Source organism: Diplotaxodon limnothrissa, linkage group LG3, assembly GCF_057381915.1.
Source record: "Diplotaxodon limnothrissa isolate DT_005_m linkage group LG3, D_limnothrissa_male_GT1.1, whole genome shotgun sequence".
Classification (NCBI taxonomy): Eukaryota; Metazoa; Chordata; class Actinopteri; order Cichliformes; family Cichlidae; genus Diplotaxodon; species Diplotaxodon limnothrissa.
The window spans coordinates 37,643,057-37,659,750 of NC_140598.1; the positions used below are offsets into that span (position 1 = coordinate 37,643,057).

The window sequence follows — 16,694 nt, forward strand, 5'->3', positions numbered from 1 at the left end:
TCTCTTCTGCTATTTGCACATTCTTTACTGTAAATTCCTAAGTTAATTTGTAAATTTTTGTAGTAAACTGTAAATTGTAAATATTGTAAAACTTTTCTTCTGTCATTTAATGGTCGGGCATTGTACAGCTACAAGCATTTCACCCCCATGTCATACTGTGTATGGTTGTGTGTGTGTGTGACAAATAAAATTAAAATTTGAATTTGTGTCACCAAAAACGTGTGTAAAATAAAAAATTTGACACACATTTTGTTTAAATAATTACAAACAATTAAACAATTTTATTACTTTATTGTACATATTTGGCACATTTTAGAAAAAAAATCAGGTTAAATGAAATATGTGGACATGAAATGAAGCCGCAAAAAGAGAATCACCCATAGATTACTGTACTAAATTCAGTAACTATATTAGACTTACAATTTTATGGTTACTTGTGTTGCAAAGGTCCCTCAGTCACACGGGATGTGTGGTTCTTGCTACAATCAGCTGATTGCAGGTTGTGTGTAGGGAAGACAGTGTCTACAGGTTTGAGGAGCGGAGGTATGGGAATTATTTTTGTTTTTATTGCACATAAGGACAAGAGCATAATGGTAAATTACAGACTGGATCAATGACACAAACAACAGATCATGCTGCTAACAGAACTTTAACTCTTCCTCTGTACAGACAGCATGCCAACACAAAGCTAGTCAAGAACCCAGAGTGATGATAAAGCTGAGCGCATGCCGATCCAGATCCTCATCTTCAACAGGTAGTCAGGTTTGCAGCCTCCATTTCTACCTGTTCATGTTTCCACAGCAGAGTCACTGTGGTGATTCCTCTGAAGTCTTGTTGGGATGGTATCAGCTTTGCTTTGTGTTCATGTGTAAACACCAAGACAGAGATCTTGTGTGTCCTCATTAGGATAGGGATTTGTGTTGATGTGTGGGACTGTAGCTTTAGGTATATATTGTTAACTGGTGGTTATATGACAATGCATTTCAGATCATGTTACAGAGTAGTGCAAAAGTAAGGGAACAAGCATTGTAACAAATTTCTTTCTCTGGCGAGCACTTAAGTAACGTACTGCATTAATGTGTTACACATTTCTTTCTTTGAGTATCTAAAAAGTGGCTCTTTGAAGCAGACGTCCAACCTGGATCTGCTATGTCCATTGATCCAGATTTTAAGTGATCTTCACAAATACCAAACATGTAAATTTAATGTAAAAAAAAAAAAAAAAGAAAGAAAAAGAAAAGAAGAAGAAAAAAAAAAGAGAAAGCTCAGATCCACTCCACAGCAGATGAAAATAATCACAGCAGGATGACTGTGAGAGGAAAACCAACCTCTTAATCATCCAGTACTCAGTTATCATGACCACAGACACCTCAAAGACGTCATCAAACCACCAGCATAATCGGAGTTAATTTTATTCTGTTCAGTTTTTCTCAACAACACTGGATCAGATTCATGTGCGTGTCCGTGGGAGCACCAGCACTCCCTGTAGCATCGACAGGTTGAAGGTTTCCAGTTCCAAACCTCCAACCTGTTTAACAGAGCGGCAGCAAACAGCAGTTTCATTCTTTGTTTTCCCGCATCAGCCGTTTCAGGATTTCCCTTGTCACAAAAGTGAAATGTAGTTTTTAGGCACAATCCCATGCTTCCCGCCCACAACGCCCATAATCCACTGCTCATCCACAGCCTCCACCTGTGTGATAATGTCACCGACCTGCACAGAAACACAAAGAGAGAGAGAGAGAGAGCAGACATGTTATTAACCCACCCAAAAAAAATCAACACCTAAAAGTAAACACAGGAAATCTGACAGGGTATTTTATTTATATCTGTAAGGATTTATCAGTGATATATTGTTTTCTGTAGTTTTTCTTGTGTACACCACCAGAGTGGATTTGAAATCAACCAGTCAAGATGTGATTGAAGTGCAGTCTTTCAGCCTTAATTTAAGGCGCTTAACAAAAACACTGGATTAACAACTGTTTTTATACTTTTTCTTTTTTTAAGCCAATTTTCTGAGGCTTAAAAATACCTGAATAGTTAACTGATAGTTTCATGACCAGGTGAGTCCTGTTCTCTCATTATCCAAGGAGAAACTCGTCAGATTACTGGAACTGCCAGACACACTGGACCCACTACAGTTCGCTTACCGTCCAAATCGTTCCACAGACGATGCCATCTCTCATCTCCTCCACACATCACTCACTCACTTGGACACTAGAAGGGGGAATTATGTTAAAATGCTCTTCATAGACTACAGCTCTGCATTTAACACCATAATTCCCTCCACACTCACCACCAAGCTGGAGCATCTGGGACTCAGCTCATCTATGTGTCAGTGGATCTCCAACTTCCTAACTGGCAGACCACAGGCAGTAAGGATGGGCGGACATGTCTCAGCCTCCACCACTCTCAGCACTGGAGCCCCCCAGGGGTGTGTTCTGAGCCCCCTGCTGTACTCTTTGTACACATATGACTGTGTGGCCACTACCAGCTCCACCACCATCATCAAGTTTGCTGACGACACCGTCGTGGTGGGCCTGATCTCTGATAACAACGAGACGGCCTACCTGAAGGAGATTAGGAATCTGGAGAACTGGTGCCAGAGGAACAACCTCCTTCTAAACGTCAGTAAGACAAAGGAGCTGATAGTGGACTTCAGCACTAAGCAGGAGAGGAACTACCAGACCCCCGTCATCAACGAGTGCCCAGTGGAGAGAGTGGACAGCTTCAAATACCTCGGAGTTCACATCACGCAGGACCTGTCATGGTCCTGTCACATCAACACCGTGGTGAAAAAGGCCCGACAGCGTCTCTACCACCTCAGACGCTTGAGAGACTTCCAACTGCCCTCCAAGGTGCTCAGGAACTTTTACTCGTGCACCATAGAGAGCATCCTGGCGGGAAACATCTTAACCTGGTTCGGGAACAGCACCATGCAGGACAGACGAGCTCTACAGAGGGTTGTGCGGTCAGCTGAGCGCACCATCCGCTCCGAGCTCCCTGACCTGCACTCAATCTACAGCAGGCGGTGCTGGACTAAGGCCAGGAAGATCGTGAAGGACCTCAGCCATCCCAACAACAGACTGTTCTCTCTGTTGAGGTCAGGAAAGCGATTCCGCTCCCTGAAGACCAACACAGAGAGACTGAGGAGGAGCTTCTTCCCGCAGGCGATACGGTCTCTCAATCACACCACCACACAGTACTGACCCACACATATGGTTCTTACACACACACTGGACTTTCTGGACTTTGGTTTTGCACAACACTGGTCACTATATTCTTCATTTCCGGTTAATACTTGTACAGCTGCTGTTATTGTGTATATATTTATTTATATTTAGATTTCTTCATACATTCTTATATAGTTCTATATTGTGTATTGTGTATTTTGTTGTACAGTTATTTTATTTTCAACTTTAATTTATATATTTTATCTTATTCTTCCCAGTTAAATTTACCCTTCATTCTAATTTGTGTTGTACAGTTATTTCATTTTTAACCTTAATTTATATTTTATTCCTTCCTAGTTAAATTTACCCTTTTTAATTTTTCATATTTATTTCCTTTCTTATTCATAGCCTTTTCCTTTTTTGTTTTCTTTAGTTCACGAGCAGTTGTCCAAGCATTTCACTACATATCGTACTGTGTATGACTGTGTACGTGACAAATAAAAATTTGAATTTGAATTTGAACTGTCAACATGAAGTCTACAGAGGTATTAATGCCAGTGAAGAGGGGATTATGTATAAAATCAGCACTTTGAACGTGTACAGAGGAGAGACTACAGTGTGTTTGTGTCCAAATACTTATGGCTCCTCACACACCTTCAGTGTGAGCTCATCCTCGCTTTCTGCTGTGAAGTCAAACAGAGCTTTGGCCATTCCTTTAGCCACAGGCTGCTGGCCTGTGATTGGCTGAGCTGGAGAAGAAAAAAAGTTTGATACAGTTTGCGTGTTTATTTGTGTATTTTTGTCGTTTGACAATCTCTCTCTGACCCACACATGCCAGACTTTTGTACCTTTGCAGGGCTGTGTAAAGGCCACGGGGTAAAGCCCCTCTCTCCCTTCCACTCTTCCTCTCCTCCACTCTGTGTCGATGTGCTCCGTCACTTGGATCAGCGCCCCCTTGTGGAAGGACAGATCCTCTGGGGTCTGACCGGGGAAGTCAAACAGAGCTACAGCCCACTCCTCAGTCTGCACAGTTTAACAAATCAATACTGAGATAATCACTTACATTTTAACTCAACGATAAATTTAATTATAAAATAAAACAGAATATAAAAAGCTTCTTGCATTATTTTAAAAATCTAAATAAGTGGTTCTTAAAAGTTCGAAAAAATTAAGACCAAACCACATCAACACTGTGGATTATATTCTTATTACATTGATTTTTAAAGAATCTCTGCAGACAAATTCAGCCTTTATTCTAATCTCAGTGCAGCTCCTACAAGCAAATATAAAGTTTTCAATCCAGCTGCTGATTAAAGTGAATAAAACTTGTTGCAAAGCACTCGACAGCAGTGAGACGCTTTTCTTCTTCTCTGACATGTTTTCTTTACAGCCCAGGTTTTACTGCACATGGAAAAATAACTGCCCCTCCTTGAATCGCTACCTTATCGTGGTGGAGGGGTTTGCGTGTCCCAGGGATCCCAGGGGCTATGTTGTCTGGGGGCTTTCGCCCCCTGGTAGGGTCTCCCATGGCAAACTGGCCCTGGGTGAGGGACCAGACAAAGAGCGATTCATAAGACCCTTATGAAAAGGACACCGAGGGAACAGTTTACCCTGCCCGGGATAGGGTTACCGGGGCCCCGCCCTGGAGCCAGGCCCGGGGAGGGTGCCCGAGGGCGAGCGTCTGGTGGCCGGGCCTTAGTCCATGGTCCATGGGCACTGCCCGAAGAGGAGACATGGGCCCATCCTCCCGCAGGCCCACCACCCGCAGGAGGCGCCATAGGGGTCGGGTGCATTGTGTGCCGGGTGGCGGCCAGGAGCGGAGGCCCTGGCGGACTGACCCCCGGCTGCCAAGACTGGCAATAGGGACATGGAATGTCACCTCTCTGGTGGGGAAGGAGCCTGAGTTAGTGCGTGAGGTTGAGAGGTACCTAGATATAGTCGGGCTCACCTCTACACATGACTTGGGCTCTGGAACCAGTCTCCTGGAGAGGGGCTGGACTCTGTCTCAGTCTGGAGTTGCCCCTGGTGAGAGGCGGCGGGCTGGGGTGGGTATTCTAATATCCCCTCGGCTTGCTGCCGGTACGTTGGGGTTTTTCCCGGTGGATGAGAGGGTTTGTTCCCTGCGCCTTAGGGTCGGGAAACGGGTCCTGACTGTCATCTGCGCTTATGCGCAGAGTGGCAGTTCAGAGTACCAAGCCTTCTTAGAGTCCCTGGGGGGGGGGGGGTGCTGGAGGGTGCTCCACCTGGAGTCTCTGTTGTCCTGCTGGGAGACTTCAATGCTCACGTGGGTGACGACAGCGAGACCTGGAGGGCGTGATTGGGAGGAACGGCCTCCCTGATCTGAACCCGAGCGGTGCTTTGTTATTGGACTTCTGTGCTAATCACAGTTTGGCCATAACGAACACCCTGTTCGAACATAAGAGTGTCCATAAGTGCACGTGGCACCAGGACGCTCTAGGCCGTAGGTCGATGATCGATTTTGTAATCGTATCAGCAGACCTGTGGCCATATGTTCTGGACACTCGGGTAAAGAGAGGGGCTGAGCTGTCAACTGATCACCACCTGGTGGTGAGTTGGATCAGGTGGCAGAGGAGGACGCTGGACAGACCTGGTGCACCTAAACGCGTAGTGAGGGTGCGCTGGGAACGTCTAGCAGAGGCCCCAGTCCGCGAGATCTTCAACGCACACCTCCGGCAGAGCTTCAACAGCATTCCGAGGGAGACTGGGGACATTGAGTCCGAATGGACCATGTTCAGCGTCTCCATTGCCGAAGCTGCTGCATTGAGCTGCGGCCGCAAGGTGGTTGGTGCCTGCCGTGGTGGTAATCCCCGAACCAAATGGTGGACACCAGAGGTGAAGGGAGCCACCAGGCTGAAGAAGGAGTCCTATCGGGCTTGGTTAGCCTGTGGGACTCCGGAGGCAGCCGACAGGTATCGACAGGCCAAGCGGAATGCGGCTCAGGCAGTGGCTGAAGCAAAAACTCGGGTGTAGGAGGAGTTCGGAGAGGCCATGGAAAAAGACTTTCGGACTGCCTCGAAGAGATTCTGGCAAACCGTCAGACGTCTCAGGAGGGGAAAGCGGTGCTCTACCTGCACTGTGTATAGTGCTGGCGGAGCGCTGCTGACGTCGACTGAGAAAATTGTCAGGCGGTGGAAGAAATACTTCGAGGACCTCCTTAATCCCACTGACACGTCTTCCGAGGAGGAAGCAGAGTCTGGGGATGAGGGGAATGACCCGCCAATTTCCGGGGGCGAGGTCACTGAGGCAGTTAAACAACTCCTTGGTGGCAGAGCCCCTGGTGTTGATGAGGTCCGCCCCGAGTTCCTGAAGGCTCTGGACATTGTAGGGCTGTCCTGGTTGACACGCCTCTGCAATGTTGCGTGGAGATCAGGGGCAGTACCTGTGGACTGGCAGACCGGGGTGGTGGTCCCCATCTTTAAGAAGGGGGACCGGAGGGTGTGTTCCAACTACAGGGGGATCACACTCCTCAGCCTCCCTGGGAAAGTCTATGCCAGGGTGCTGGAAAGGAGAGTTCGTCCGTTAGTCGAACCTCGGATACAGGAGGAACAATGCGGTTTTCGTCCTGGTTGCGGAACACTGGACCAGTTCTTTATCCTCTCCAGGATACTTGAGGGTGCATGGGAGTTTGCCCAACCAGTCTACATGTGTTTTGTGGACTTGGAGAAGGCATTCGACCGTGTCCCTCGGGGTGTCCTGTGGGAGGTGTTGCGGGAATATGGGGTGTCTGGCCCATTGCTACGAGCCATTCGATCCCTATACAACCGTTGCGAGAGCTTGGTTCGCATTGCCGGCAATAAGTCGGACTCGTTCCCGGTGGGTGATGGGCTCCGCCAGGGCTGCCCTTTGTCTCCAGTTCTGTTCATAATTTTTATGGACATGATTTCTAGGCGCAGCCAAGTGGCGGAGGGCTTTCGCTTTGGTGGCCTCAGAATCTCATCTCTGATTTTTGTAGATGATGTGGTTCTGTTGGCTTCATCGGGTGAGGGCCTCCAGCTTGCACTGGAATGGTTCGCAGCCGAGTGTGAAGCAGTGGGAATGAGGATCAGCACCTCCAAATCTGAGGCCAAGGTTCTCAGCCGGAAAAGGGTGGAGTGCCCACTCCGGGTCGAGGCAAGGCAAGGCAAGGCAAGTTTATTTGTATAGCACAATTCAACAACAAGGTGATTCAAAGTGCTTTACAGAGACATTAGAAACAAGAACAAATAAAAAGCATGATTTAAAATTCGAGGATGAGTTCATGCCCCAAGTGGAGGAGTTCAAGTATCTCGGGGTCTTGTTCGCGAGTGATGGGAGAAGGGAGCCGGAGATCGACAGACGGATTGGGGCTGCAGCTGCAGTAATGCGGACGCTGCACCGGTCCGTCGTGGTGAAGAGGGAGCTGAGTGTAAAACCGAAGCTCTCAATTTACCGGTCGATTTACGTCCCTACCCTCACCTATGGCCACGAGCTGTGGGTAGTGACCGAAAGAACGAGATCGCGGATACAAGCGGCAGAAATGAGCTTCCTCCGAAGGGTGGCTGGCCTCTCCCTTAGAGATAGGGTGAGAAGTTGGGCCATCCGGGAGGGGCTCAGAGTAGAGCAGCTGCTGCTCCACATCGAAAGGAGCCAGCTGAGGTGGTTTGGGCATCTGACAAGGATGCCCCCTGGGCGCCTCCTGGGTGAGGTGTTCCAGGCATGTCCCACCGGGAGGAGGCCCCGGGGCAGACCCAGGACACGCTGTAGAGATTATATCTCTCGGCTGGCCTGGGAACGCCTTGGTATTCCCCCGGATAAGCTGGAGGAGGTGGCTGGGGAGAGGGAGGTCTGGGCCTCTTTGCTTAGGCTGCTGCCCCCGCGACCCGGCCCCGGATAAAGCAGATGAGGATGGATGGATGGATGGATGGATAAATAACTGAGGGGAGAACATGTTTGTCCATCGTGTTGACTGTTTACCTGAAGCCTTTGTTACTTATAACATTTATAATCACTATATCAGCAAACATGCACAGAAATGCATAAGAAAACATGTTAATCAGGGAGGTTATTCTAAAGATTTGGGACGTCCACCAAAGGCTCTGCCACCGTGTTTATTAGACACTTTTCTTTGGCTGAATGTGATTATGCTGCATCTTAGTGAGCTGGATGTTTCACAGACGTGATGAACAGGCTCGCTTTGATGGGCATCTGAGCTAATGCTGGGAAATTACTTTTGCACTGATTTTTAGGTTAGTGTTGTGTTTTCAGGTCGCTGAATAGATTAGATGTGTGTCTTTGCGGTGCAGGCACAACTTTACAGCACTCTTTGCTTCCGATTGAAAATACTTTGGATTCAGGCCAAACAGCAGGCGCAGACACGTCAGACATTTATTTGGCTCCGCTTGATTGTCTTTTTCAATATTGCTCAATCAGGTTCGTTAAATTAATTGTGCAGTTCTAATAAGAAACATGCTCATTAATTGCTGTTTAATAAAATAACAATAGAAAATGAAAATTCACTCACCTCTGAGTTTGAGCCCTGTGAAGTCTTTATTCCTGCAGATGATACGTGAAAGAGCATCATTACATTCACGTCCAAAGCAGAGAACATTTCTCTCTTGTTTCTCCTGCAGTTTTAAAATGGTCACAAGGAGGTGCGAGAAGACTGATTGTTGTGCATACATGAAAAAAAAAGTTTACTTCCAGCATATTCTAGTTCAGTCATTTAAAACCTGTTTTTTAGAACAACTTTATCTTTGAGTTTATCTTCCCCATGAGAACAGGCATGACCGTCTTTTTTGTTTCTTAAACAGTGCAAACAGAGAAGCTGTTGTAGCTTGTTAGCAGTGTTACACCATCACTTTGATTTATTTATGTAATTGCTCCAAAATGTGAAGATAAAACCAGCACAAACAGATCTTCAGAAGCATGCATACTGCAGATATAAAATGTTGGTGTTCATCAACAAGGTTTTGTCCAAATCACCAGGACTGTGATAGAAATGTTTTACCTCTTTAAGTGTTAATTTTGCCATCATATAACAGGGTCATTGCAGAGTCATGCAGACGGAAGAAGGAAACCCAGAAAATGTGTGAAATTACCAGCATTTTAAGAAACCAGACACTAAGATTCACAACTTCTTTTAAAGCAAAGGTGACATTTAAAGCTTTTTAAACCTCTAAGCAACCTTGGATTTACAAAACAAAAAACCCCCAAAAACTTTTGTTAGCAGTTGTCCACAGCAGTGACGCATAGAGATGTAGAGATGATGATAATGCAGCCTTCAGCTCACCGGAGTTTTCTGTCATTGCCGTGTCCGTCAGTGCCGGTTTGTCAGTTTCCCCCAGTTCAGTCACTGACGTTGGGAGGGGCTCCACCACCTCTGTGAAGTTCAAGGGGAATTTACCAATTCGGCCGTGGATTTGGCCCCGCCCCCATTCCTGCCCGATGAGCTCCAGGAGACCAATGACATCACCCTGGGAAAAGGTGAGCTCGTCTTCTTCCTCTCCCTCGTGGTCCAACAGAGCGACGCACCGAGGGCCGCTGCAGAAAAACCGGCTGATTAGAACATGTGGCTCATAGAGAGTGAGAGTGTGTGTGTGTGTGTGTCTGACCTGACAGGAGGAGAGTCTGGTTGCTCCTTCAGCTCAGCAGGCTGCACCGGAAGAATCGACTAAAGGATAAACAAAACATAACGTCATTAATATTTATGCATTTAAATGCACCAAATATAAAAAGGTCTGATGACAATACAAATGTAAATTATTCATTGACCAAATGTTATTTTGGTACCGTTCCAGTTTCCTATAATTTATGATTTTTTGCAGTTTGGGCCTCTGTAGTCCAGAGCTACAAACCTGTCTGGTCTGGACCAACCCACCACTCCTGACAGGTGACTTCTGATCCTTTTTCAAAAATGATTTGAATAATCAACTAAAAAAAAAAAAAAAATAAATCTGAAGCTGTACCTCTGAGCCTGACAGGCTATGGTCCTCCAGGGCAGGTTTCGATTGGTTGTCCTGATTAGGGACGGACTCTGGCTTGGGGTCCAGATCGAGCAGACACTGTGATGTGTTGATTAGGGGGGTGGTGGTATTCTGATTCTCGCCTGGAGGATGCTCCGAAGGCGAGGGACTCGGGTCATCCAGGACGATCAGCACTTCCTGCTTCTGAGAGATAAAGTTGAATTAGAAACGTAATCAGAACTTGTATCTTTGTGTGTGTGTGCACGTGCAGGTTTACCACATAGCTGTTGTACAGAGGGTGTCCAGGTTTAGGGCGTGGAGGCAGAGGTGGTCCTCGCTTTGATGCCTTTTGTGCCTGTGTCTGATTGGCTGTTGAAGGAGGAGGACTGGAACTGGTCTGTGAAGGTGTCACCTGACTAGCAGCAGAAAGGGAAGGGGCGGGACTAACTTTAGACAGAGTTGGATTCTGGCTACCTGAGGAGGTGGAGTTGATGGCTGGAGGCGGCGGGCGCCCGGGGATAGATTTGATTGGTGGTGGACGAAGGGGGAGGAGCTTCACACTGGATGGACTGAAGGTAAAAGAAAGAGTATTATTAGTCAGGTAAAGATAAACAGGAGGTGTCTTCAAGAGAAGACAGCAGCAGTCAGCTGTAGCCCCTCTAACACCTACTACCTTACTTTCTTAATTTTGCTGGACCTCATTTTGCAGGTTCAGAGGTAATCACCTATGTAGACACAAAAATGCTTCATCCTCAGTCTGTTTAGCTCTGGATCAAAGCCCGCTGGACTGATTTGTTTGCATTCACTGTGAAAAGCTGCTGGTTTATCTGTATGCATTATCTACAGTGATAAAGTAGAACAAGGTGGAGTTCTTGATGTGTACGGCTCTGAGGATCGACTGCTGTATGTAGCTGAAAGAAGAGGGGCTGCTCCGTACTGCACCAGAGGTTAGTCAAAATTCAACTGAAACCACTCTCAGTATGTGTATGTATTATATGTTTTGGGATTTTCAGCCTTTTTTTTTTTTTTTAAATTGTGGTGGACCTGAACCCGGTCCTCTGCATTAGCCTTACAGCATATGGATCAGAGACACCACAGCCTCGAAATTCATTGCTTTGCAGCAAACTTCCATCTTTCCTAAAGCTTGGCTCTCTTTCTTACCGTGGCGGCAGAGGAGGGTCTGAGGAGTTTGGTTTTGTAGTGTTGGCAGTCTCAGGTTTGGTCTGGACCACAGGCCCCTTCCTCAAGGCCGGAGCTGGAGCCGGGCTCGGGGGTTTGGCTGGGGCTGGTCCAGAAGTTTTAGGGGCTGCTGCAGGTTTGGCCGGGACTGGGTTTGGATCCAGAGGAGTTGATGAGACTCCAGAGGGTTTGGGAGCCAGATTTGGGGCTGCAGGCAGAAAGCAAACATAATTTGCTTTAATTAAATGCATACATGAAATCAAACCACTGAGATTAAAGCTGATTTAATAATCTGAGTGGTTCGATGAAAAAAAAAAAAAAAAAAAAAACAGGCAACAAGAGAAAGTTTTTAATGTAGCACTTACATAAAAGAAGAGCTCACCAATGACCAAGAAAAGGTGAACCAACGTTACACGCAAAAAAAAAAAAATTAAAATAATTTTTAGAATAATTTGAACAAAATCTTGAAAATTTTCCTACAATGTCAAGATTAAACGTTTAAGAAGAATCTTTTTATTTTTGAATGACTTATGTTTTAGCCAAATTTTAGTGTGCGAACAACAAAAAACAAAAGCTAGACTTACAGAGACTCACACCAAGCACGTGTCATAGCTCTCTTCTTTCTGGACATGAGCGATGCTCCTGGTATGATGATGTTTGCTGACACAGACATCATCTGAACTTTACTTGTTTATGTTGAGATGCTTCAGCAATCATTTTTCTTCAGATTGCATTTCTATTTAAACCTAAATCACTGATCAGTAAGGCTTTAAATGTCCTTTGTTGCCCTCTGCTGGCAAAAAATGCATGTGCATAATGTGTGCTTGAACTAAGACACAACAGAAACACGGCAAACTAAATATGGTTAACAACTTCTAGAGGAAAAACAGGCACTAACATTTAATTTGCACAGTGCTTCAAAATAACTTCCCAAATAAATTCCCAAACCTGTTTATGGGATGGTTGCCAAGTGGTGAGTTTAATGTTGCTGGACCTCCATATTTAATTCAATTAAATTTTATTTATATAGCGCCAAATCACAACAAAAGTCGCCTCAAGGCACTTCATAGATACAGAGAAAAATCCAACAATCATATGACCCCCTATGAGTAGCACTTTGGCGACAGTGGGAAGGAAAAACTCCCTTTTAACAGGAAGAAACCTCCAGCAGAACCAGGCTCAGCGAGGGCCATATAAAGTCACCAACTCTTTATTAGCACATTATATTAATACTGAGTGATTCGGGCCTTCATTTGCGATCAAGCCTCAATTTCCCATCTCTTCTGCCGCTGTATGCCTTCCACGACAAGCTCAGACTAGTCTCTGACATGCTCTGATTATCTGAGTCCCTCCAGCCAGTCTGCATTCGATTTGCTTCCTAAATAAGTTATTTACATGTGCTGGCTTTTGTTTTTCCAGCAATCCAGAAGTGCTGTTATTGTTCCAAAACTCCAGGAAATCTGCAGTTTAATCAAACTACATGATGCTTGAGGTAGGACAGATTCACTACAGCTATGGTCATGTAGTTAATGTATGGCATACACAGAAGGCGTAATGATGACCAAATTCATTTAAATTTAAGTAACACACACAGAAGAATCACACTGCTTCATTGCAACACAGCAGCAAACATCCTGAGTAAGGACCGGAGTCAAGAACAGTTTCCAAACGGTTGTATAAGTCAGAATGCCTCCAAGCCGATTAGCTCCCTTTTCCAGTGCTGTCATGTGTTTTTTCTTTCCTGACAGCTCGCTGCCAAACAGTGACGTCAGACTCACATCGGTGGAGCTTGTTCACACCTGAGTCACAAACCAGCCCTTTTTCTACTGTTTGTACTCTGCGATCAGTGTAGTGGAGACAAAATGGTGACCAAAGGAAAACCACGAGCAGTTTCACATTGTTTTTTGTTTTTTAAGTTTACATTTTTTAATCATAGTAAACATTTTTCGCTGTGCCAAAAAATACTGTCGTGCCATCGAGGATGAGACGTCTGAGCAGAACTGATAAGGGCGTCGATATCCCTCAATATGCACTCACCAATCTGAGGCTCACAGCGCATGACTACTAGCTGAGAGAAGGATAAATATATTTAATGAAAGACTATTGTTTGCACAACTTCATGCTGCAGCCAATAAACACCCTGGAAAAAATATCATACACACTTAAGCACACACACACAATTCTGGTGCATCAAACCCACAGCACACCACCACAACAACAGTGGGGTCTTGTTTCTCCTTACACAATTGCAGTCTTTTTCTTTCACAAGGTTTGGATTGCATAATGCATCACCCTCCCTCCTTCCCTCCCCCCCTCCCTTCAGCACACACAGACACACACTCACATGCAAAAACACAAACCACAGAAAATCTCTTTGCAAGTTTGCATATTTCTAAGCAGGACAGATTTGTGTCTCTAAGCTCTCAAACACTCTATTGTGCTTCTGCTCAGTGTACACACACACACACACACACACACACACACACACACACACACACACACACTTGTGTCTTACCACTTGCTCTGCGCGGTGCCATCAGTGCTGCTGGCTTGTTTGGGACGCCTGGACGAGAACTTCCAACTTTCACTGAAATGACAAAAAAATTAATGAAATAAATCAGAAAATAAACCTGAAAATAAAGTTGTCGATGGGGATTTAATAAAAATCTAATTCTAAAACTGCTTGAAGCTGAGACACATTTATAACATTCATGCAGTGCTTGCAGCTTGATGAGGGAGAATTTCTGCTCATCTTATTTTTGTTTTCATGAACGCAATTTTTCATGAAGCCGGTCTCAAATCAACCGATTCATGTTTAGACCATGCAAGGAGCAGAAGTAGTCAAGGTAGGTGAATGTAAATACCTGGAGGTCAAACATCCAAAGCAGCAGACAGAACTCAAGGACAGTACTCAAGAGAGGTGAAGAAGAAGTGCAGGCAGGGTGGGGTGGGTGGAGATCAGTGTCAGGGGTGATTTGTGACACAAGGATAACAATAAGAATGAAAGTTTCCAAGATGATAGTGTGAAGGAAGGATGGTGGATATTAGACAAAGGATGTAGAAGCTGCAAAGCAGGAGAAAAAGAGGAAGACCAGACGTTTGTGGATTTAGTGAGGAAGGACATGCAGAGGGTTGGTGTGGAGAGGAGGTTAGTAGGAATGGGTGAGATGGAGGCAGATGATCTGCTGTGGTACAGCAGTTACCATGTTTTCCACAGCACTGTTATCTTGGTTGACATCGTTATTTGTGACTATTTCACGAAGTGTAATTAAATGTCTCCAGTCAGTCCTCCCAGAAAGTCCCAGGCATTCTTTATTTCACCAGTAAAACCATTTTACAAAGCAGGAGGAAACATCCTGTAAATGGTTTATATTGGAGTTTTGTGCGATTAGCACTGATTCCAAAGTCAACATCTGGGCTGGTTTAGGGAATGTCCGCTGTTTCGGTGTCTTGGTAGACAGCACATTAGGTTCAATTGGTGTCATTTAAAAATAGGTTAGTTAATTTGTCTGCAAACTCAGGCCGAGACGGAAAGGACTTCACTGGTCCATGGAGGAGGAGACGGTTGCTCATTGTGAATTCTGAGATTGCAATGAATATGTATTCAGCAGTCAGTGAGGAGGCACCACAAACACTGACGCCACTATAAATCCCTGACAGAGGTTTCAGGGTAAACAGCGGATTGTATTTCAAATGTCAACATTAGCACAGGACTGGCTTCTCTTTTAACGGATAATGCTTCAGCATACACAAAACCAGAGGAGTGCCACACACAATGCCCAATAGGGCATTAATTGGGCATTTTTTTTATCTAAATATATCAAACAAGCTAATTTAGCTCATATGTCTTTTAAGCCAACTTCTTTCTGATTGGCTATCATTGGCAAACAGAAGAGTTAGGTGGAGCTGCTGTGCCTGAAATGACATCATCACGGTCCACTGCTTAGAGCCAGCCTGGCCTCACAGTAAAGAAATCGATTCATCCCTGTTCATGGACATAAAGGTACTTTTTCAGTGCAGCTGTAAACAGCAATAATTGCGGAGTATTCAGGAACGACAAGCCACGACTCCCTGTCTGATCATTTCGTTCCTGTTTACAGGAAACATAGATAGCTGTCTACAGGTGCTGCCACCCTGTAACACATAGTTTGTCCAGGCTCTTCAGAGAAGATGTGTCACCGTGGCAACCACACAAATAGAGCGTTAAAACAGCTGGCAAGAGTTGCATTTTAACCAAAACAATAACCTTTTTTAAAGCAAACTTTTTAGTTTTAAATGCTGAAATTTAAATTAGTATTTTACTTTATGTCCAGGCTGTAGCCTAATACATTTTAAAGTCTAAATCTAACCAAATAGGCACTCATGTGGTCATAAAACTGTTTGTTGTCTAATAAGCTAATGAAAATGGGGGAACCGTGTATATAAAGGCCATTTCTAAACAGTTAATGATGCTTTTGTGAGAACCCTTGAATTAAAATTGCATTTCAGTTACATTTTGATGAATATAAAATCCAAATTGGTGGCAAAGCTGTAAAAACTTTGGTTTTATCTTATACATTTAGGTCTGTCCTTAAACAGACCTAAATGTATAAGACTGAGAAACAGAAAAAGCATAAAGAAGTTCCGGCTGCTTAGCTTTTATTTGCACCCTATTATCTTCGGGTCATCACGCTTAAAACTGTGAGTAGCATTAAAAGGAAAATGTTCCCATTTACTATCAGTAAATCCAGCTATAGCAGATTATCACAGCGCAGCTCTCAAGTTCAGTCAATGCTTATCAGCAGCAGCTACACCATCGGGTTATCTAGTAGATAAGCAGCACGCTTCCCTCTTGTAAATATTTGTGAGCTGAGCTGCACTTCTGCACATGTGCAGAAACAAAGAGGTTTTTGTTTTGTTTTTTTTAAAGGACGAAGTTTCTGTGTTTAGTTTACTGCTGAGATATGTGAAAAAAAAAACAAAAAAAAAAAAAACAGGAAATGTAGGTCAGCGCAATTTAAAACCTTTGGAGCAAAAAAAAAAAAAAAAAAAAAAAAAACCTGTAAAACAGCTCAAGTGACACATGGTCAGTCCCAACAGCCAGAGGCACAACTATCAGTAGCTGGTGGCTGTATTCAACGACAAGATACATCAATAACAATCATATCAAGCACTCATGCTGCTCCAACCATGATCTTTATCAATTACTGATTACCAAGAACTTATTTTGCTATGACATTATGTCCCCCTAACTTATTTCTGTGCCAAGTATAGTTTTTCCACAAATATATAGTTTGTCAGAACACTCATGTAAGTATTTTGGTTCTGGCTCTTATTTTGAAGGTTTGGTGACCGATAACCATGTCATTTATTTAGCACCAGGTTGCTGCTGTGGTGATCCTCCATATCATCTCCAAACTCATCC

At 44.6% G+C, this 16,694-nt stretch overlaps 1 protein-coding gene across 2 annotated transcripts in view; it reads right to left on the reverse strand.

The window, feature by feature from the left end:
- Positions 1-1,444: 1,444 nt before the first annotated feature.
- LOC146635708 (uncharacterized) overlaps positions 1,445-16,694 on the reverse strand; it is a 32,656-nt gene continuing 17,406 nt past the window's right edge. For both annotated transcript variants that reach the window (XM_085348066.1, XM_085348057.1), the window contains exons 8-17: positions 13,806-13,877; positions 11,273-11,498; positions 10,389-10,680; positions 10,115-10,315; positions 9,761-9,819; positions 9,439-9,689; positions 8,671-8,702; positions 4,019-4,193; positions 3,825-3,919; positions 1,445-1,711 (exon numbers count right to left, since the gene is read on the reverse strand). In XM_085348066.1, the coding sequence (XP_085204192.1) occupies positions 1,604-1,711; positions 3,825-3,919; positions 4,019-4,193; positions 8,671-8,702; positions 9,439-9,689; positions 9,761-9,819; positions 10,115-10,315; positions 10,389-10,680; positions 11,273-11,498; positions 13,806-13,877 (1,511 nt within the window). In that variant the 3' untranslated portion in view covers positions 1,445-1,603. The remainder of the gene's footprint in view (positions 1,712-3,824; positions 3,920-4,018; positions 4,194-8,670; positions 8,703-9,438; positions 9,690-9,760; positions 9,820-10,114; positions 10,316-10,388; positions 10,681-11,272; positions 11,499-13,805; positions 13,878-16,694) is intronic.